The following is a 23,662-nucleotide window of genomic DNA, read 5'->3' as shown; positions in this document are numbered from 1 at the left end:
AAAAAAAAAAAAAAAAAAGAGCAAGCTCTTTAAAGCCACAGCGATGGCGGATTGGCCTGGAGTTGCCAGATTGCCAGCATTTTCCAGAGCAGCCTTGGGACCAGGATTTTAAAGTGACATTTCCTGATCATTAAGGGTTGGCAATGAATATTAAAGTCTTAAAAGTTCTGTGGAGAAGGAGAGCTAACCAACAGACCTCCAGGGAGGCAGGGCCTGAGCTCATCCTAGTAGGTGGGTGGCAGAGGAAGAAAAGGTACCAATGACACACACGGGACCCATCCAGGAAGGACATGTGACACTCTGCTCTTCATAGCAAAAAGAAACAAGTGAAGACCAGGTCAAGTTCAACCGAGGGGATCCTAAAATACAAACAGGGGTCTTGGGGCACAGAGATGGCCCAGAACTTGGAGCACTTGCTGTTCTTGCAGAGGACCTAGTTTGGTTCACAGCTGTCTGCAACTCTGGTACTGGGGGATCCAGTGCTTTCTGGCCTCAGTATGTATGCATACACAGTGTACACACATACATACATACATACACACACACACACACACACACATATATATACATACACACATATAAAACACTCATAAACATAAAATTATATATATATGTATATATGTGTGTATATATATGTGTGTGTGTGTGTGTATTGGTTTTTCGAGACAGGGTTTCTCTGTATAGCCCTGGCTGTCCTGGAACTCACTTTGTAGACCAGGCTGGCCTCAAGCTCAGAAACTCTCCTGCCTCTGCCTCCCCAGTGCTGAGATTAAAGGCGTGCGCCACCACCGCCCAGCTAAAAATAAATATTTTTAAAAGAATTTTTTAATGCCAGAGAAAGTGTCTCACTTAGCAGCAATAACAGAAAACATCAGAGAGAAAAGAGAGAAATTCCAAACTTGACCAGCCTCTCGCAGGACGGTGGTAATGACCTAGAAAGGACAATCAAGATCTCCCAGACTGGGCCAGCCGAAGAAAGAAAGGACGCCAAGAAATAAAGCCAAGCTTGAGGCTGTGGCTGCTCCTGGTTTCTGGGAAACCAGCAGCAGTTATGGCTAAACAAGCCGCAACACTTCTGCAGTATATTTGGCAATTTAATTTGTTCTGGGTATTCACATTTCTTGTTTGTGACATTTGGTTCTTGTCATCTAATTTGCATGTTCTTCAAAAACCCCCTTCTGTACTAATGTGGAAATAAAGCCCAGGCATGTCCCATCTTCTGATGTCATGACACACAATATTGGCATCTATAAAATTCATATTCAGGAACTACATAACAGAGTTACAAGCAAACAAACAAACAAACAAACAACCTCATGAAGTTTTGTGGGTTATATTCATAGCTACCCTGAGCCCTCACACAGCTTGTGGGCCATGGGAAGGACACCTGAGAGCCCTCATAGACAAACATCCACAGTTATTGAAGCTGAGATTCAAAGCTACAGGGTATAGATTGTAAACCACTTTCAGGACCAAAGTGTCCTCCTGTTCCAACCCCACCACCCCAGGCCAATGAGTTAAAGGACAGAGAGAAGGAAGGTGGCTTGAGATGCCAAGTCCACCACAGTCTGGTTCACCACCAGGGGTACCACAATGGGTCTCAAAAAGCCCCGATTGAGAAGTCCTCAGGGTGCCTCTCACACTCCCCACCTGACCTTCCAGCAGCCCCTGTTGCCGCTGACCACCTGTGCCATCGCTCTCTTCTTCTTTCCTGCCACTGGGGACCTGTTTTTCTCTCTCTGTCTCCCCCTCATCTCTCTAGGTGTTTGGGTTCTTTGGATTCTCGCTGTCTTGGCACACCTCTTCCTGCATCTCCATCACGGCATATGTGGGCTCTCTGATGCTATCCTCAGTTTTAGCTCCAGCTAACCTGATGTGTGTACATCCTGGGAAATAGAAGGATCAAGAACAGCAGTTTCTTCCTCTGGACCTGCTCTTCCTCTCTCTGCTGACCTCAGCAGGCCCTCAACTGAACACATCTTTGTTCATTCTCGATATCTTCCCTCCCCTTGTCTCTCAACTCGAGTTCATTGCCACATGCTAACTTATGGTAACAAAATATCTCTAAACAGAGCTTTTCTGCCATCCCTCTAGTGTCTGTGTTGGTCCAAGCCCTATCATTTCTTACATGTCAGAAGGCCCCACACTCTTCCTTCTTGTCCATCTTTACCTCTTCTGAACCATTCTCTGGGGCCATAACGCTCTCAGAAACGCAAGGGCTATTGTATCACAGCTTCCTGAACTTCCTTCCTGTGGCTTGGAAGAAAGTGTATATTTTCAGCCCACAGGGCCCTGCAGGAATTCCTTAAACGGCCTGAGTCAAATCCTTTCTTGTTACAGCCGAGCAGTCTGTTATTGGTATTTATCAGGAGAGGGGGATGGGTGAAGGAGGTACTGTGGTATAGGGAGATATGAGGAATTATTGTTCTTCTGTGTTGAGTATTTTTTGGCAGATACAATGTCTCCATTTTGCACATGAAAAGAGTCAGAGATGGATTGGGTGTGGAAGAACGATGATCCTCTCTTTATAGTAAGAACACAGGAATCTGGACAGCAAAGCTGTTTATTTTACAACTTTGTGAAGATGGGCATTAGCCCAGAGAAAATGCAAATATGGGTGGTCTTTGAATGCTTTAAAATTTTCCCTTTAAATTTTTTGCTACTGTTAGAATCATAATATAAATATCTATGTTTTCTAGTGGTCTTAGGTGACCCACAGGTTGAGAAACACTGCTCTAACGTCTATCCGGAGCTTGAGATTTCTGTCAGGTCCCAATGAAACTCCTGTTTCCTATACAGCAAAAGGCAGTGTGTGGGTCCAGTGTCCAGGATGACGACATGTGTCTAGGCCCGGCTCAAGCTGGACTACAGAGGATTTCTGGTGGTTAGATAAGAGTCAGCATCCCTCAGGAACTTGTCCCTTCCTGACTCCCAGAAGGAGTCATTTCCCTTGCCTCCAGCAATAGGGACATATTGGCTCTCCCTTGACATATGCCCCATGGTTGCATATCAAAGCCCATGCTGGCCGGGTGTGGTGGCGCACACCTTCAATTCCAGCACTGGTGGGGGGGTGGGGGTGGGGGGGAGAGGCTGGCGGATTTCTGACTTCAAGGCCAGCCTGGTCTACTAAGTGAGTTCCAGGACAGCCAGGGCTATACAGAGAAACACTGTCTTGAAAAACCAAAAAAAAAAAAAAAAAAAAAAAAAAGCCCATGCTGGCCTCCAGGCTCCTACAGTCCCTAGTCACAAGTGCCCTTATGTGCATCCTGGTAGCGCCAGCTCTGGGATTCCCTCACAAAGCTACTCCCCCTCCTTATAACCCACCATTTTCCACTGCTGCCTCCCTCACTATCCCTGTCTCCACTACTCTCATATCCCCACTTCTCTAGTCCTGGCCATGCCCAGGGTGTTTCTTTCTCTGTCTGCTCTAGAGTCTTCCAGAGGCCTCTGGATGTCCTCTCTCTTTATGTACAATAAAAACCTTCCCCCCTAATGCAGTGGCCATCTTGGAAGCTTCTTTACTGCACCCCTCGAGTGCTGTTCCCTTGTTTTCTGGGATGTGAACTCAGTCACATGTATACAGCCTGTGACTCTTCAACCCTAGGATGAACTAAGAGTGCCTAGACAAGTAGGTGCAACTGCCAGCCAGTGGCTCCTGCTTCTCTGCAAATCTCCAATGAGTTCTAAATACACCTCATCCTGAAAACGGATAAAAAAAGAAAGAAAGAAAGAAAGAAAGAAAGAAAGAAAGAAAGAAAGAAAAGAAAAGAAAGAGAAAGAGAAAAAGAAAAAGAAAAAGAAAAAGAAAAAGGATCGCAGTGATTTATTTCTTACTACTGTTATCATTGCTTAAATATGAGTTATTTAGTGTCACTGGACTTGGGCCGATATATATATATATATATATATATATATATTCTCAAATATATGTGTGTGTATTATGTATTTTGAGACAGAGTTTCTCTGTGTAGGCCTGGCTCTCCTAGAACTCACTCTATAGACCAGGTTGGTCTTGAACTCTACCTGCCTCTGCCTCCCAAGTGCTGGGATCAAAGGCATGAGCCACCTCCACCTGACTTCCCGTGATATTTTTAATGAGAGAGAAAAGTTAACGTGATAAAGACAACACGACTATAAAATCCATGAGGAAAACTGTTAGCGACTGTTGTGGTTTGAGTGTGAAATGTTCCAAGATATTCTTGTGTCTTGGAACACTTGGTCACCAGCTGATGGCATTGTTTGGAAAGGTTGTGGGTCCCTTAGGAACTGGAGCCTTGTAAGAGAGAGTGGGTCACAGGTGAGTGGTGGTAGGACTGGAGGTTTTATTGCCCAGACCCCTTTTGTAACATTCTCTGCTTTCTGACTGCCAGATAGTGGTGTCAGCTATATCATACTCCTGCCACTGTGGACTGGATCCCTTCAAACCGTAAGCCAAAATAAACCCTGCTTCCTGTACACTGCTTTTCTTCCTGTGTTTTTCCATAAGAACAAGGAAAGTAGCAACTATCAAAAGATTATTTGGAAAAAAAGATGCCAAGTGCCAATGTTAGAAATCATTAAACAATAATAAAACAGACACTAATGGTAGTTATTGGTCACAAAGCAAGAATGGGCACTACAAAGAGGCAATGGCACACGTGCATTCATGTGTGTGTGTGTCTGTATGTGTGTCTGTGTCTGTATGTGTGTGTATTTGTGTGTATGTGTGTCTGTGTGTGTGTGTCTGTGTGTGTGTATCTGTCTGTATGTGTGTGTATTTGTGTGTATGTGTGTCTGTGTGTGTGTGTATCTGTCTGTCTGTGTATTGTTGCAAATTTCTTTTTTATTTAGAAAAAGATAAGTATGCCAGTTATGCTGGCACACGCCTTTAATCCCAGTTCTCAGGAGGTAGAGGCAGATGGATTTCCCTGAGTTGGAGTCCAGCCTATTCTGCATAGGGAGTTCAGGAAAGACAGAGCTGCATAATAGAGAGACCCTGTTCCGGAGAGAGAGAGAGAGAGAGAGAGAGAGAGAGAGAGAGAGAGAGAGAGCTAGATTTACCTATTCCATCTATAGATATCCATAAAACCAGAGAACACTAAATGGCTAAGTGAAAATAGTTACTAATTACACAGTAGCAATTACTAAGTACTCAGTACTGTCAGAGAGAGCTATTCGAGCTATCTGGGATCCTGACACAGGGGTACAGACCCAGTTGGGAGAACTCTTCAGGAAAGGATACTTAACTAGAGCCTTGAAGGCTGAGTTTGTCTAACTCAACCGCCTCAGCATTTCCTCACCCTAGCCAGTCTTCTCAGAACTCTGCTTTCACAAAGTACCCGGGCCCTGGTCTCTAAGTCGCTGACAGGCAGCCTGTGAAGAAAGCCCAGGTGGCAATGATTTCAGACTCCTTCCACACTGAGAATGAACCTCGTGAAGGGGGGACAGCTTTATTTCTACTGGCTGGAACTCAGAGAAAGACTCTCACAGCCCATATTTACCACACTGCCTCTTCTGATTTCAGCAACTCAAGCATCCCAACCTAGTCAACCTCCTGGAAGTCTTCCGGAGGAAGCGGAGGCTTCACCTGGTGTTCGAGTACTGCGACCACACGGTGCTTCATGAGCTGGATCGGTATCAGAGGGGGTGAGTGGCCCACCCCTTACTAGAAAACAGAGGAGACAGAACTCACAAGCATGTGTAAGGGGAAAGTAGCCTCGGGGACTTTTTTTTTTAAGTTATGTAAAAAGCCATGCATGGTAGTATGTGTAGTTGGGAGATTGAAAGATGAGAACTGACAGAATGAAGCCATACTGAGCCATAAACTCTGTCTCAAAAACAAACAAACAAACAAACAAGTGAACAAAAGTAGTGGCAGACATGTCTCTGCTGCTGAAAGCTGAGACATTTCCAGAAAAGTTGTGAAATAAGTCATAAAGTCATTCTAAGGAAGAAAGCACAAGTGGTATAGCACCATGGAAGAACCTTGGCTTCTGTGGTTCAGGTCTCTGCACTGAAGTTATCTCAGCCTCTCAGAAAGCAGTGGACAAGGACAGGAGATACTTTGTGTCTGATTAGGGAAGCACAGTGGCTTGGACAATAGAGGAAAACCTCTCTGAAGTATTGTGACACCCACCTATGATCCCAGCTCATAGGAGCATCACCAGTCTGAGGCTAGCCCACGCTACACACCAAGACTCTGCCTCAAGATAGAGAGGTAAATAGTTAGATAGATAGATAGATAGATAGATAGATAGATAGATAGATACATACATACATACATACATATATATATAAATATATATATAAATACATAGATATATAGATACATACATAGATACATATGTAGATAGATAAATAGATGAGAAAAAGATACAAAAGTAATCACCAAAAGGACGTGTTTTGTTTTTTTTTTTAAGATTTATTTATTATATGTGAGTACACTGTAGCTGTCTTCAGACACACCAGAAGAGGGCATCTGATCTCATTACATGTGTTTGCTGGGATTTGAACTCAGGACCTTTGGAAGAGCAGTCATTGCTCTTAACTGCTGAGCCATCTCTCCAGCACCCAAAGGGACATTTAAGGACAGGAGGACCTGGGAAAGGAAAAGTGCAGGCTGGACACAACCACAGCTTATGTAAGCCCATGCAGTTTTCCCAGAAGAAGGGAACTCTTAAAGAGAAAGCTACACATAAAACCTATTGAATCTCTGATTGGCCAGCTAGAATGATGCTATTATCCCAGGAGCCGATTTTGCTGTGGGATTCTTATACTCTGTTCCTGGAGAGGAAGGGGATGGGGGGTCTGCCTTTGGCTGGGGAAACATGAAGAACGCCTGACAGCTCAGAGCCGTACAGTGGTGGGCAGGGCCTTGCTGATGTCCTTCCTCCAGCGGCTGGAGGATGAGATTCTTCTCAGCTCTGCCCAAGAGCTTGCTCTGCCCTGTGATATTGGTTACCTAAGATCCGCCATGACCTCCTGTAAATGAGATTACAGTGGCTTGTGGCTTGTTAATGTCCGTGAAGCATGCTTTTCATGTTCCAGAAGGCAGGCACCACCCTCCAGAAAGTCATCAACACAGAGGAATTATGCATTGCAACAAGAGAGCATTTCCTGTGTTGCTCTTTGCTCTTTGCTCCTTTGGCAGCTTGCAAGTAGTGCTCAATGAGACCTTGCTAGTGTGGTTGCTCCTGCTGGATGGTACAGCAGAGACACTGTGGTGAGCTGGGCTACTCAGCCTGGGCTCATTTCCCTCTGTTTTACACCATAACCAACACAGAAGCCTTCTGGAACCTCAAGTGGCATATAACCTCCCCCACGTAACAAGCAAGTGATTAATCGGGCAACAGAAAGCAGCTAGCTGGGTGTCTGTTAATCTAATCCAGTCCTTACGCTGTCTACACAAACACACACACACCCACACACAGCAGCAAACCCCACTTGCTCGTGACTTGATCACACACACACAGCAGCAAACCCCACTTGCTCGTGACTTGAGCTATCCAAGACTGTCTGCTCCCCTCAGATGCCAGTCACAGTCCAGGTGATTTTACCTCTGCTTTTGACCGATTGTTCCCCGTGAATCAGGATACCCACAATTTACATTATCCTTGGGTTTGATATGTTTACTCCAGCGGCATGCAGGACTCCAGGACACATTCCGTCATATTTGCTGCTTTATTACAAAGGATACAGATGAAAGGACAAACAGGGTACATGCAGTATGAGAAAGGGTATATGGAGTCCACACCCTCTGTAGGTGCGCTGTCTGTAGGAAGACCCATAAGTCTGGCTCTCTGCAGGCGCTCCAAAGGCTGCCATCATTTTGGGTTCTTATGGGGACTCCAGTGAGAAGACAAGGTTGCTAACTGACTGCATGGGGAACTCAGCAAGACTTGTCTGTTGAGATTCTTCATGGCTTCTCTGTGACACACTCACTCCTCCAGAATAGGGGACAGGGCTGCTGGGGATGAGCAGGGTCAAGGAGAGATGAGATACTTTCTTCAGGGCTATCTATCCCTGTGACAGAAAGAGGGGGTGGGGCATGTTTCAGGTTCTATGGCCTGCCTTCAGGAAGGAGTTATAAACCAGGCATGGCAGATAAAACTCTGACGTAAACAGATAAATGGACGTGTGTGTGTGTATGTGTGTGTGTGTTTGTTGACACTGTGTCAAATCTCTGACAGAAACAGTTGTTTATGAAGAAAGATTTATTTGGATTCATGAGTTCACAGACTTTGGTTCATGGTTGACTGGCTGTATGGTTGGGGGCCTGAGGCAGGGAAGAATATCGTGATGTTCCTGTGATAGTCTGAAGCTGCTTGTCTCGTGACAACCAGGAAACAGAGAGGAGTAATCGGAAGTGGGGGTGGGGGGTGGGGGGTGGGTGGGAGGGAGGTGTCAACATTTACCCTTTAGAGGCATGTCCCAAGTGACTCACTTCCCTCAGCTAGGCCCATTTTCTACAGTTCCACTCCTGCCTACTAGTTCACTGAGACTACACACTCAAAAGTTTAAACCCATCGATTAATGAAACCATCCATTCGCTAGGACGGAGCCTTTGTGTTCTTGTTGTCACCGGGAAAGCCCTCACAGACAGAGCCAGGGGTGGGCTTCACTAGTTTTCTTGGGTCCCCCTCAATGCAGTCAAGTTGATACTCACAATTAACGATGACAACAGAGCAGGGGGGAAAGCAGGGATACCCTAAATAGAAGAACTTCTTATATTAAAGGCATTATATCTCCTGACCCGGCTCTCTCCAACAGCGGGCATGGATGCAGACAAAGGGCCTCAATGTGATGACAAAGGGAGTCATGCTTTCCCCACCCCCACCCCAATCCGTTTCTCCTCATAAAGATGGTAAACTGATTTTATCCATCGCCTGGCACTAAGCCAGCAAGACACAGTTTATACACCTATGAGAAAGTCGCTGCTCTGCTGTTTTGTACTGTGCTGGGTGGTTTGCTTGTCACTCACCTTGTTGTGGCGCCATGGATACTGTCTTGGTATGCTGACAAAGCCAGATGTCTGGAGGGCCGGAGACCATGGCCACAGCAGCCAGTCTGCCAGCTGCCTTGCTGAGAAAGCAGTGCATGCCCTGTGTTCTGGAACGAGTTCTCTGCTGCATTAGGACACTTTCGTGTGTCTCTTATATACACAGGAATATAACCCTTAGACCTATGATTACTGTAAGCCACTGCATTGAGTTGCATTATTTCTAGCCATTTCCCCCATCACTGAAGGTTCAAGAACTTGTCAGCATTTGGTCTGATCAACAATTCTACCGTAAAATTTTCCCTACAAATGGGTTTTCCTTTTTCTTTACTTTCGATTTAGAAGTTCTCGAACTAAGGTTCTGGGGGGGGCGGTACATTTCCCCAAACCAAACAAATTTACTTTGCCACCCAAGATGTGAACTGTTAGACATTTTTTTTTCCTTATAACCATGCTAACTTGGGTCCTGTTATTCAAATATTTTATTTGTGAAGTCCATCAAATGCATAAGAAAGGAATAGCAACCCGATCCAAACTCCAGGAAAACACAAACGAAACACTTCCAAGTCATGCTCTGAGTCCACCTCTCCTGATGCAAAAACCAGGTAAAGGCATTTCAAGTCAGGGAAACGATAACTGAATATCTCTCATGGACCTTAGTGAAAACCCCCTACTAAGATTATTAGCAGATAATGTAAGGCAAAAAGTGGGATATTGATATTTCCTAACAAGTTTTGATATTGTGGGCTTCCTATTTTTAAACTTCATTTATTGTATGGATATCTTGCTTCTGTGTGTGCCGTGTGTATGCCTGGTGTTCTCAGAGGCAGGAGAGGGTATCTGTCTCCTGGAACTGAGGTTGTGGATCGTTATGCACTACCTTGGGGATTCTGGGAACTGAACCTGGGTGCTCTGCAAGAGCAACACGTGCTCTTAACCCCTCAGCCATCTCTCCAGCGCCTGCAGACTCCCCGTTTTGATGGATAAAGATTTCACTCTCTTAAATCATATCCCCAATTCCCTACCCCAGTTGTTCAAATACTTATATTAGCAAGTCACATTATATAGCTCTGACTGTGCTGGACTCACTCTGTAGACCAGGCTGGCCTCATACTCACAAAGATCCTCCTGCCTCTGCCTCCTGAGTGCTGGGATTAAAGGCATGCGCCACCACTGCACCTGACTTTCTTATCATATTTTTCCTCAAACTAATACCTACTTTACCTTTTAATTTGCCTAATATTCTTTAACCCTAGCCATAATTTCTTCCATTTTCAAAATGGCCTCTCATACTTTCCTTCAGGGCACTCACATCTGACTCCGCTAGTATTTATTTATTTATTTATTTATTTATTATTTCTTTGTGGCATCCTGCCGTTAGTCCCCTGTGTCAGGGCCTGCTGTCCAGCTGTCCCCCTAGGTCCCCTTTTGCTGCTCACCTGCAGTTTCCCCTGCATTTCTCTGCAGATGAATTCCTTACTTCCTGGTTCCCTGTCTTCCTTTTTCTGGGTTTACCTTTTTTTTTTCCCAAGTACACCTGTCTCTAATTGGTAAAAGGGTAGTATAGTCACTCAGAAATCTAGCCTAGATATTTCTAACGATCCTTCCCCCTCTAGAGACCCCCAGAAGTGAAGCAATGAGAAGTCCTTTGTGTTTCTGGAATAAAACAAACTTCCCAAGGCAGGCAGATTGCTGTGAGTTCCAGGCCAGCCAGGGCTACACAGAAAAACCCTGTCTCCAAACAACAGCAACAACCTCAGAGCATAGTGCAGCCTCGCTGGCAGGCAGCTCCAGAGTGTGGCTCTCCCTAAGCAGGTGGGTTTCAGTTCACTCTCCCTGGAAGAAGTCCTGGAGCTGGAGCAGTCCAGGGGCCTCCAGCGGGACAGTTGTAGCTTTCAGTAAGACAACTCCCTTACCCAAACAGGGCCACATGACTACCGGTGGAAGGGTGTGCCTTTCCAAGTTCCCTCCATCTTGGTTTGAGTTGGAGGATAAAGGGAACAAACACCCATGCCTGACTTTTCTCAAATGCATTACCTGGCTCTTGAGGGCCTCATGTGTAGGTCTGGGGATTCGTACTCTTCAGGAGTCTAGTTCCAGGGGCCTCAGGCCTGACTGTGAAATTCTGAGCACTCCTTACCTAGAAGAAATGGATATATGGCTTGTCTAGAGTTCAGTCACCTAATCGCCTGGTGGAAGAGACCCAGACACCAACTTCTTTCAGAAGTCATGCTCTGGTGCATTGGTGATTCCTTTGAGGGAAGAGCATATGTTTGAGCAGGACTCCAGTGGGAGATATCTGGGGTAGGAAAGAATGGGAGGAGCTGGCTTCTTCCCATTACCACTGCCCCAGTCCCTCTACCTTCTGCCCCAGAGCAAGACCACATTTTGCTGTCAACACAGAAACACACACTATGGAGCCAACCAAACTTCTTAGCCTTGTCACCACAGACTACAGCTGAGGAAGATCTGTCTCAGTCTGGGGGCTCTTCCCAGTCACCCCAAGTTTCCCAAAACATCTAAGTTTATTACAGATTTTCATAATTTACCTAGGATGGCAGAAGGCGGAGGGTATGATGATGACAACCTCCAGCCTTCCTAACTTGTACATCATATTAATACAATCTGGATGGGTTGCCTTGCTCGCCTGGAAGGCGGTTAGTCACCGTCTCCCCTTACCACCCGCCTGGCTATCCCCTGCTTGCCTGCTGTACTGAGTCAGTCTCCACCTTTCTCCATGGTATTCAGCTTTCCTTCGGTCCACTCTCCATTTTTAAAGGAGAGCCTTCCTGACAAGGCATTACATGATGCTTCCGTGAGGCCTACGTGATGTCTACAGAAGGCCTACCTGATGAAGCAGCGCTCTCTCTCTCTCTCTCTCTCCTCTCTCTCTCTCTCTCTCTCTGTCTCTCTCTCTCTCTCTCTCTCTCTCTCGTTTTCCAAGACAGGGTTTCTCTGTGTAGCCCTGCCTGGAACTCACTCTATAGACCAGGCTGACCTTGAACTCAGAAATCCACGTGCCTCTGCCTCCTGAGTGCTGGGATTAAAGGCGTGCGCCACCACTGCCTGGCCATGTCTTCATTCTCATGTTGACTCGTATACACTTTGCATGAAGGTTGTCGTCTGCTTGGTTGGAATTTTTCCTGAAAATTTTTGATGATATTGTTTTTGTGCCTTCTGTCCTCTGGGACATTGAAGAGTTTGACACCTCCAGTCATGGTGGAGCATGCCTTTAGTTCCAGCACTCAGCTAGCCTCTGTGTTCTAAGCCCAGCCCAGTCTACAGAGTGAGTTCCAAGACAGCCGGGGCTCCACAGTAAGACCTTGTCTCGGGGAAAAATAAAACATTAAAAAAAAAAAAAAGAAAAAAAAAGAAAGAAAGAACAAGAAAAAGGGAAAAATGATGTCATTCTGTATTTTGTTTCTTGTAAAGTCTTGGGGTTGTTTTGTTTCGTTTTTCTTTCCAGAAGCCTGGAGAATCTTCTCTTCTTCATAGTTCCTGAAAAATTTGGACTTTGATGAGCTTTTCTATGGATAAAATGCATTTTATGTATTTTATTATTATTTCCTACTTCTTTATTAATTTTTTAAGTTTCCTGGACCTTTTATTACTTGGGTGTAGGAATCTTTCACTGCTTCCCTATGATTTCTCTTACTTACTATAGTCTCAGGGAGGCGGGGCCTGAGGAGAGAGCCCAGGGCCTTGCACATACTAGGCAATTGCTTTACAGAAGATATATCCATATATTGTTCATATATACATTTATAATATATATCACATGTGTCATATAATACTATATCACATATATATTTAATATATTTAAAATATTCTCTTTACACTCTATAGGATGTTTCATTTATGTGTGTGTGTGTGTGTTTTCTATTTGTTTTAGAAACTCTTTGGCATCATATAGCCTCTGGTTTTGTTTATAGGGAAGATCCGGGAACTATGGGAAGCCCCAAGCTTCACTGTGCACTTAGTTATCGGGCTGAGCCACTTACTGGGACACCAAATCAGAACCTTCCGATCTGTGCCCCTGAGCTTGGCCTCAGCCTTCCAACTGTGACTGACTGCCAGCTGTCTCCCAACCTGCGAGGACAGCAAGATCAGAGTCTCAGCACTCAAGAGTTTACTTGTGAATTTGGAGAAATGGCGCAGTAGTTAAGAACAATTGCTGTTCTTTTGGAGGACTAGTGTTTTGTTCACAGGACCCACGTTGGGAAGTTCACAACCACCTGTAATTAGATCTCTGGGAGATTCCGTGCCCTCTTCTGGCTTCTATAGGTACTCACACATATGTGTACTCTCTCTCTCTCTCTCTCTCTTCCAGTTTTCTCCTGATGTTGCAGAGTATACTGTTTTTCTTCCTTTCCCCAGTAGTGAAAACTGGTGTCCTGATATCATCTCAGTGTGCTTTAGCTATGAAGATTCTTAGAATCTGAGGCTCCATGTTACAGAGAAATGAAGCAATAAAGGCAGGAAATAGGGAGCTACCAGGTGACACTGTGTGGTTTGAACAGTTTCTACGTTGAGAAATGTGATGGTGTGATACTGTGCTCAGCATTAGGGGAACACTAAGGATACAGAATCAGAATTCATTTGTAAATACTCCCTTTGTGTTATTTATTTTGGGACATATCTTTAGAGACTGAAGTTTCCTGGCACTTTTAGCTTTATCTTCAAAAGTCATTAAGTAAGCACGGTTCATTTTTCTGAACAAAAGATGGGTGCTAGGAACCTTTGAAGCCGACTTCTTATTTGTATTTTTCTAGGTCATTGTTCCTGACAGGTGAGTTTTCCTGGTGTTTGTGCCTACGTGTCACTAGAACAAGGATGAGGATTTGGTGAGAAGCTATCTCAAGCCTGAAAACAATCCCAATCCAAAAATGTCCTGGCCATTCTTCCTGGAGGTGGCCTCTCCATTTCCGGCAAGTTGTCCCTGGGTCTGTCCAAGCATCCTTTGATTTGCCTGAAAGGGATTTCCTGCACATCTGGTCTGTGACTATAGTGGCCTTATGGCCTCTACCAAGGGCCAGAAGTGACTTTGTGTGATCACCTTTAACACATCTACACAGTTTCCTCCCTGGTCCACTACATACATTTTGGCTGAGGGCCACAACACCATTTAATTTTTGATTCATCAAAATAATAAGTCTAGCATGTGTGTGTCCAGGGGTTGTCTCCAAAAACAAACAACTCTCTTTTAATTAATTAATTAATTAATTAATTAACATCCAAAGCGCTGCCCTACCTCACGATTCCCCCTTCAGTGAAACTTCTCCTCCATCCATCCTCCCCTTCTCCTCTGAGAAGATGGGGTCACCCCTGAGTATCCCCTCACCCTGGTGCATCAAATCTCTACCAGATTAGATGCATCATCTCCCACTGAGGCCAGACGAGGCAGCCCTGTTTGGGACTGGGTACCACAGACAGGCTACAGCTTTAGGGTGAGCCTCGGCTCCAGAACAACTTTCTTTCTAATCATCCCTTGTCTTGTACAGTAACCTGCTTTTCCATGAGATGCCCTTTCCCAATTCACACACACACACACACACACACACAGACACACACACACACACACACACACACACACGTACGTACGTACGTACGCGCATGCGCGTGGCATCATGGCATCTGGCAGGACTCGGCTGTCCTGGTTAAATCGGCAGTGAATCTGTGCGGAAGAGTTGGGGAATTGGTAGGGTTAGATGTTGTGACAGAGGAAAGAGAAGCGCGGAGTGAGGGTGACAAGAAGAGAGGTGCAGTGTGGGAAAAGAACACGATGCTTTTCTGTGTCTTCAGTTATTTTGAACTTTAGTTACATGGTATGCAATATAAACCTCCTCCTTGTCTCAGTAAAATCTCCTTTCTCTCACTTCCAAGAAAACAAACAAAGCATGTGACTCAGGCATCTGGAGATGCTGCGCACACAGACAGAAGCCTTGCTTCAGGACCACGGTTTGGAGCAACCAGAGCACAGAACAAACCAAAAAAAAAAAAAAAAAAAAACAAAAAACAAAAACAAAAACAAAAAAAAAAAAAAAAAAAAAAAAAACAAAAAACAAAAACAAAAACAAAAACAACAACAACAAAACACACACACACACACACAAAAACCCCCATAAAACCAAAACAAGCCGGGCAGTGATGGCACACTCCTTTAATCCCAGCACTTGGGAGGCAGAGGCAGGTGGATTTCTGAGTTCAAGGCCAGCCTGGTCTACAGAGTGAGTTCCAGGACAGCCAGGGCTACACAGAGAAACCCTGTCTTGAAAAAAACCAAAAAACAAAACACAAAACAAACAAACAAAAAACAAGACAAAGAAAAAAACTGAGGAGTTCAAATTTCAGGCAGTCCCCGGTCATAAATATTTCACCGTTCCTCCCTGTTTTTTGCTTTGTTTTGTTTTGTTTTGTTTTTAAAATCCAAGTTTGTATTTTTGTTAACCTGCTTTCTCCACAACTCAGCAGCGTGCTGGTCACACATTCTCAACACTGGATTTGTGGGCTGATGGCCTGTGGATCCAGAGGAGGCTGTGTCTCCCGGGATTTTTCAGTCCCGAAGCCTGCCCGGGTCTGGATTGGGTTTCTTGAGCTGAGCTCCATGGCTAGAGTGAAGAATGTGTTTGTGCTGTTTCTTTTGTTTTTATTAGGGTACCAGAGCCTCTCGTGAAGAACATAACTTGGCAGACACTGCAGGCTGTAAATTTCTGCCATAAACATAACGTAAGTGTCCCGACCCCCTTTGAACACCCAGGTGGCTTCTTCTCTTGAGCCAAACTGAGCCTTTTTCAAAGTTCATATCCCACCTTTGTGGGTATAAGTTTTTTTCCATGAAAATCTTCCTAAGCCTGGGGGGCGGAGGGGAGTAAGGGACTTACAGATGGCAGATCTTATGGAAACATACATTATAAAAATCATTTTTAAAAACTAGCCTTTTTTGTTTTTGTTTTTTGTTTTTAATTTGTAGAAAGAAAACCCTATTTACTTAGAGAGTCTGTATTGGATTGGTTTCCCCAAAAGACTTTGAACTGGGAGAGGTAACCCCAGATGCCTGCTGCAGTTACAATGGGTGGAGTCCTAGGCTCCAAGTCCTAGTGTCTGCTCTGGTGAGATAAGAGTGTTAAATGGGCGGCTGGCCCTTTTTGCCACAGCTGGACTGTGGGTGGGGGGGAGCCACAGTAGGAGACTGCCCATGTGACATGGCTTCATAGATGCTGAAAAATCTGCTCTCCCCTCTCAACCCACACAGAGCTGCCCCCTTTCTACACATGGAAGCCAGCTTCCTGGGCTGGCGCCCAGTTGTGTGGTCAAGTGCCCAGAATGAATGAGGCCTTGAGTTCGATTCCCAGTACTGCGATCAATCAACCAACCAATTAATCAATATAGCAGAAAAGAAAAAGGTGGTGGTGGTGGGGAATCAGATTTCAACCACTAAAAACACTCAGAATCCCAGACGGGAATTTTAGAGTTTCATTGGACTCCAGTTATTGGTCACCCAGGCCCGAGGGGTTAAATCCCCTCTGAGCTTGCCCCAAGTAAGTTTTTCTGAAGCTGCTTACAAGGAGAAAACACGAGAACAGTCATTATTTTGGCTTTCATTAGTGGAAGCCTAGAATCCTTGTCAGAGCTGGAGTGTTGCTCCATGGTTAGACCTCTTGCCTTGCCTGCATGGAAGCCTTGGGTTTGACTCCTCACAGTGAAAACAGAGTCATTTTAAGGCAGGACAGTGGATGCTAGACGCTTTGATCGGTGATTAGCACTTTCCCCAACAAACAAGTTTCAGCATAAGGATGGCAGGACATAGTGGGGCTGGAGGATACAGAGGGAAGGGGAGAGGAGGGAGCAGAAAGAATGAGAAAGCTCGCCAGCCAGCCCTGGTTGGGGAGATTTGAGGAAAGTGAAGATAAATACAGTGCATACCACAGCTCTCTGGAGAGCCGCAGACGCTGCTGGACTCCACGTGCTTGGGGGAGGGGGGAGGGGAGGAAGGGCGCTGGTGGGGGGAGGGCGCTGAGCTTGGAAAGAATTCCCAAACAAAGGGGGGGGGGGGCACATTCTTGTTTCTGAGTCCGTCTGCCCATATGTCATCACGACATTCATGGAAGGACCTATTTATAGTAAAATGGCTGGTGAAAGACTTCAGAGCCCAGGGCCATCGATTACTGAGAACCAGATAGGTAGGTTATAAGGTAATTTATCCACCCCACCCCGCCTCCATTTTTTTCCAGAATAATAATAATGCTAATGGGAAACACTAACGTTGCTCTCTCGCCCTAAAAGTCCCTTGGAATGGGAATTGCTGCGCCCACGAAGAGCCTCTGTCCTCTTTCCGGATTCTGGGGTCAAGGAACCCTTAAGAGTTGCAGGCTTCAGGCCAACAGTCACTGGGGCGGCAGAAAGACCCAGCGTTTCCCAGCAGAGAGGAAAACCCTTGGGAAAAGGGAGGGATCACAAAGAACCCGGAGTAATATTTTGTCCCAACTCAATTTTAATGTTAACTGTTGATTAAAAGTTGTTGACTTAAGAGATTTATTTATTTATTTATTTATCAAAGAAAAGACATGGTCATTTAATAGGCAAGTCCCGTGGGAGTCCTCAAGCGTTCCTCTTGGTAGTGGCTTCACCCTCTTAAAGACTGTAGCTTGATACCAGCGGGTGAGGCAGGATGCAAGAGCCTCCCGCTGGGCTCCGCTGTGCTGTGGGACAGAGCTGACACCTAGCGACCACGACGTACCCCGGACGGTCAGGCCGCAGCCAGCTCTTGTTTATCTTGTCAGGACAATTGTCAGAGCTGGAAGGGAGATCTTTTGGCAGGCACGCGAACTTCCAGCCCTCTCTTTCCCAGCTTATCTCAGCAGGCCCAGGGCTTGTCTTGTTTATTGAGCGAGCGGCCGCCTTCCAGTGAACCCGGCTTCTGCTCCAATCTGTCTGTCTTCTTGCACAGGCTGAAGCCTCAAAGCCTTTCGGTCCTTTCCCCCTTCAGAGGCAGCAGGCAGGTTAGGGGTGATGCCTAGTTAAATATAAAGTTCCTTTTTCTAATGCAGACTGTTTGAGATATACTTACATTTTAGTTGGGTTGGAGGTGTAGGTCAGAGGTGGAGTGCACGGCTAAGGTTCTGTCTGGATTGATACCCAGCACTGAAAAAAAAATGTCGTTTATCTGAAATTCAAACGTAACTAGGTATCTCACAAGTTTTTATTTGCTGAGTCTAGCTCTTGACAGTCATTTTTTCCTATCACACTTCTTGGTCTTTGTGGCCACTCAAGAATTTGAAATGATTCTCTCTTGTTGGTATGGAACTAGGTTTATTTTAGTCTGTTTATTATCCAACAGGTCAATGGCAGATTAAATTGATGTATCCATTATCTGCTAAATATTCCAGCCCTTTACTCGTGGCAGATATTAGGGTTGCTCCTTCATGACATTTTGTTTTGTTTGTTTTGTTTGTTTGTTTCTAACCAGTGCATACACAGAGACGTGAAGCCGGAAAATATTCTCATCACCAAACAGTCAGTCATTAAGCTCTGTGACTTTGGGTTCGCACGGCTTCTCAGTGAGTACCTACAGCTTCTTCAATATAAAAGAACCATTCTTGCTGCGATAGCTGGTCTCCATACTACAGAAAACTGGCTCTTGTATTCTGCCCCAGAAATAACCTTGCAATAAATTCCTGCAAATTTTTGTAATGAAATATAACTTGAAAAATGTATAAATACACAACAATTTAGATATGTCTGCTTTATGTAACTTGTAGCACAGAAGTTATTATAAAGCCTGCTAATCTCCTGCCTTCTCCAACCCCCCAAACAATACTTACCAGAAGTAATACTTCAGATGAATGTCTTTTAATCTTGGCTATAGATTAACACCCAAGGAACTTTTAAAAAGTATGCAGGTAGCCTTGGGCCCTCTCCAAGTGTTCGGATTAATTGGGCTGGAAGGAAGCCCAAGTATCAGTGATTTAAAACATCCTACAGCCAAGTGATGACAACTAGCAGCTAGCACTGAGAACAGTGATTCGGAAAAGCTTCAATTCTTAGGTTTTCCCTGCTCAGTTTTGATTCCGGGCTTCCACTGTTCTGTTTTCCACATTTCTGCACCGGCCAGCTGGACCAGGTGACTACTACACAGACTACGTGGCCACCCGGTGGTACCGCTCACCCGAGCTGCTAGTGGGAGACACACAGTATGGTCCCCCGGTAGATGTCTGGGCAATTGGCTGTGTGTTTGCTGAGTTGCTGTCTGGAGTGCCTCTATGGCCAGGAAAATCTGACGTGGATCAGCTCTATCTGATACGGAAAACCCTGGGTAAGTGGTTTCTGCTCTGACTTTGAGAGAACCTGCTCGTTTCTCCAATACTCCCTGCTTATCTGACACCTTTAGGAAACAGACATTTCTTAGCCTCGCTGAAATGGCTCCATTAAAAGTGTCTATGGTTTGTTTAAATGACAAAAATGAATGATTACCAGGAATCTACTAATTGTCCAGGATCTATAGACTAATCTCTTAAGCTAAGGTCAGATCCTCTTAACATCTAAATGTGTTAATCCTGGCAACAGAACTACTGCAAGGACTTAGCTGGTCACAGGCGGCTTTCATGTTACAAGATGAACATCCCTCATCCAGACAGCTTGGGACTCCAGTGTTTGTGACATTAGAGGTTTCAATGTGGTATGTAAGGGAAGGGACCCGAGTCTAAACAGAAAAATTCATTTATGTTTCATTTCATTTCTTCCCATATCCTAAAGGCCGTTTATATGATCGTTCTAGCGTGCCTGCGTTTGACCATGACACTTGGAGTCGAGTGTAGCATCTCCGACTTGTAGGGTCATTTTGGCACTCAGTCTCAGAATTTTTAATGAGGGATGTCAAGCCTGCATTAGGATGAGGTGATTCATCCAGATGTCCTTACTGCAGCCTGCCTGACAAGTTTTGGATTATTCAGATTACCGTAGAGGAAGAACCTCAGCCTTCTAAGTGTCGAGAAGAAAGTCTTGTTCACCATGCCTCCCCCCTTTCTCTACAATTAAAGGAAATGGGAAGGACAGAAGAGAAAAGGGAGGAGGGTAAAGTAAAAGAAATCCATAACTAGTGGTTGCTGTTTTCAGAATCCAGGAGTTAGATTCTACTCTGCTAAGGAACCCCATTTAAACCAGACTTTCTCTGCTCCATAACTCCTGTATTACCAGCAAAGACAGTAGAGCTTTGTCTTCCCAAAGTACTGAAGGCCACCTGAGGGTGAGACTGTATTTCCATTTGTTTGTTTGTTGAGACAGGTTTTCTCTGTGAAGCCCTGGCTGTCCTGGAACTCCTTCTGTAGACCAGGCTGGTCTTGAACTCAAATTCCACCTGCCTCTGCCTCCTGAGTGCTGGAATTAAAGGTGTGCGTCACCAGGGCCCGGTGGTGTTTCCTGTTTTTATCGTCTCCACCAATGTCTTGTACATTGGAGCCTCCTTGGAGCTCACGCAGGGCCACTCAGCCTTCCTTGGCTCTTCTGTCCAGTGGCTTTAGGGCACTCTCCTGCCTCTCCAGTCCTAGTGGGGAGGCTTTGATGGCACAGGGACATATGTCTCTACTGTGCGTGTATCTGTAATTCATTTTTAAAGCTAGGGGCTAAGGGGCTTCATTACAGTGTTTTCAGACATAGGAATCAACACCCTAGAGGCTGTGTTTTTGCTTGCTTATCCAAACTAGAGCAAGGTTCTGGATTTGAGTGAGAGGTAAAGTTCTGAACCGAGTAGCACTGGCCACTCAAGATGACCTAGTCAGGGGCTAGAGCCTCAGTACCACAGGCCCCTGGCTGCAGGCCTCTGCTTCTCTGCTCTAGAAAGTGGCCATTTGTGCCCCAGAGAAGCAGTTTTCTGAACCAGTCTTTCATAGTAATATCTCTAGGACTTTACATGAAGCCACCGTCAGCTCATTTGGCTGCCATTGCTTCCGAATGAGCTGCAGGTTCACACTGTAAGTGCTCCTAAACCTTAGACGACAACGTTTCTGAGATCAGCAACTGGCAAAACGGGAAAAGACGATTCCAATTTGGAAATGGACTCCTCGGAGACAGAGGACCTTCCTGTTAGCTCCTTTGGTTTGGAGTCATCAAATACCTTGACGCTCTCAGTTTCTGTACCTGACACGGGGCACTGTCCCTGAAGAACTCAGTGTAGGCTGTGCTGTGTAGATGCTTTCCCTATAGGCACAGGTCCACGAGGCTGTGGAGGGAAAGCACAGCCCCGTGTTTCTTACGCTACCCCACTCACTTCTGTCTCTTCTTGTCCAAAGGGGATCTCATTCCCAGGCACCAGCAAGTATTTAGCATGAATCAATACTTCAGTGGGGTGAAAATTCCAGACCCTGAAGACATGGTGAGTGACTCATTTTGGAGGTGGCTCATTAGATCAGGCTAGTTGGGTTTTGGTAGTTACTCACATATGAGGCCCATGGCTCAGTCTAATCGTGATGAAGAAAATTGGATCAAGCTGGTGAACGAGATCCTTCCTGGCCTCAGTTCAAACTTAGGAGTCCCTGGGAACAGAGGTTAGCCAGCCTGTGGGACAGGAAAGCAGGACTGCCCTGGTCACACCAGTCCTTAATCGTTGTCAACTGAACATAGATAGCTCAGAGCCAATCAACTTTCAAGCAAGCCTAAACATTGGTTCACCTGTGCAAGCATCTCCCATCCCCCAGCAGTGGCCAAATTTTCTCTTCTCCTGTTAACTCGTTTTCAAGAATATGGAACAACACCACCACGGCCCCATTCTGCTGCCTCTCCTCCTGTATGGTTAATGTGGGGGAGACACTCCTTTATGAAGGACTGAGAGAATCTAAACGCTCATCTCCCCAACCCACTTTGAACAATGTATCCCAATGAAACCATTAGACAAGGGTATAGAGGTATAGTGTTTAGATCTTTGCCTTTAGTATTCAGGAAGAGGTTAAGCTGAAGTATATCTGTGCAGTAGCTCTCCTGGGGCTAATAAATGTAATTAGATCTGTATTCATCTATCTGGAAAAGTCTACAACAGGTTGTTGAATGAAAAAGTATAATTTTAATATTTTATACTATTTATACTGTAACTATACTGTTTAATAGTAGTAAACAGCATAATTTAATATAATTCAAATAAGCAATAAAATACATATGCACATATAAACATAAAAAAGACAGGAACCTCTGGGAAATCAAGCAAAATTTTACTTTCTCTTTTCCTTGAGCTGAGGTCTCAGCTTATAGCCCAGGCTGGCTTTGAGCTTTTAAATATTTTATTCGAGTATGAATATAAGTGGTTTTGTCTGCATATATGTCTGTGCCCCACTTGTATGCCGGGTATCTGTGGAGGGCAGAAGAGGTAGCTGGATCCCCTGGAGTTACATCTAGTCTTAAGCCAGCATGCAGGAGCTGAGAATTATGCGCTGTTCCTCTGGAAAAGCAGCGGGAACTTACTGGCTCAGCCACCTCTCCAGCCCTGTCTTTGAACTTTCGATTCTCCAACCTCATGATCCTGAGGGCTGAGATTACAGGCATATGCCACATCTTATGCAAACCTTTTTACATTTGTTAAATAAATAGAGATTATCTTTCTTTCTTTCTTCTTTTTCTTTTTTTTTTTTTTTTTTTTTTGGTTTTTCGAGACAAGGTTTCTCTGTGTAACCCTGGCTGTCCTGGAACTCACTCTGTAGACCAGGCTGGCCTCGAATTTAGAGATCTTCCTGCCTCTGCCTCCCAAGTGCTGGGATTAAAGGCGTGTGCCACCACACCCGGCTATCTTTCTCTTTTTGTTTTCTGTTTATTTTTTGAGGTAATCTAGACTGATTCGTTTGCCTCTCAAGTACTGGGGTCACGGGTGTGCATTGCTCTGTCCAGTGTACAGTGGTTATCTCTTTGTAGTGAGGTTTGGAGATTCTACTTTCATTTCTTATTTTTCTCTTACATTTTTGAAATATCTTCTAATGGGTCTAGAATGCAATAAAAAAAGTATTTCATAACTTAGCAGAGAGGTAGTGTAGCTCAGTGGTAGAGTCCTTACCCAGCAGGCCCTGGTGGGTTTCTAACACTGCAAAGAATAGAGTAATAATAGAATTTCAAGGCATAATTAAGGTCGGTGAGGTCAAGTTGCTACTGTCTGAGAAAGTGCTTTCAGATGGGAACTAGCGCAGCAGTTTCCAGATGGAATGAAGTTCCTCTGGCCTCTGGGTTGCATTTCTGCCTTTGTCCCACCAACAAAGCTCCCATTTCCCAACAGCACTACCAGCTTCAGGGAAAGTGGGTCATGCTGGGATGGAGAGGCAAGAACTGCACCTGGCTTATGGGAAGTGAACCACTGCTCTCTGGTGACCTGGACATCCCCAGCTGTGCACCAAATATCCCTTAGCAATTTCCTGGCCGAGGCCTAAGCAGCAGCCTCGGCTCTGTAAACTCTGTAAACGTGAAGAGCATCTCCTGTCTCCCAGAAGTTGTCCTACAAGGAATTTCCTGTGGACAGAAACACAGGAAGCAGCCGCACATGGCTGTGATCTGTGCCCTCTCCCACCTAGCAAGGCCTGCTGGCTGCTGGGGCTGGGGAACTGGTTCAGCAGGCAGGAGGGCTCCGGTGTCTTACAGCCAAGCAGCAGGCATTGTTCCTGAGAGCCATGCAGTACTTGCATTAAATAAATAGGAGGAGCTTTTTAAGTCTCGGGGGGG

At 45.2% G+C, this 23,662-nt stretch overlaps 1 protein-coding gene across 1 annotated transcript in view; it reads left to right on the top strand.

Annotated features, from left to right (window-relative positions):
- The window catches only part of Cdkl1 (cyclin dependent kinase like 1), a 45,604-nt gene that overhangs the window by 18,615 nt on the left and 3,327 nt on the right, over positions 1 to 23,662 (top strand). Inside the window, exons 3-7 of the mRNA XM_029484823.1 lie at positions 5,504 to 5,625; positions 15,631 to 15,703; positions 18,444 to 18,534; positions 19,089 to 19,289; positions 21,262 to 21,344. Of these exons, the coding sequence (XP_029340683.1) occupies positions 5,504 to 5,625; positions 15,631 to 15,703; positions 18,444 to 18,534; positions 19,089 to 19,289; positions 21,262 to 21,344 (570 nt within the window). The remainder of the gene's footprint in view (positions 1 to 5,503; positions 5,626 to 15,630; positions 15,704 to 18,443; positions 18,535 to 19,088; positions 19,290 to 21,261; positions 21,345 to 23,662) is intronic.

The sequence above is a fragment of the Mus caroli genome, chromosome 12 (genome assembly GCF_900094665.2).
Source record: "Mus caroli chromosome 12, CAROLI_EIJ_v1.1, whole genome shotgun sequence".
NCBI classification, from domain to species: domain Eukaryota; kingdom Metazoa; phylum Chordata; class Mammalia; order Rodentia; family Muridae; genus Mus; species Mus caroli.
Note: the sequence above shows the minus strand (reverse complement) of the source record. Positions and strands in the feature narration are given on the sequence as shown.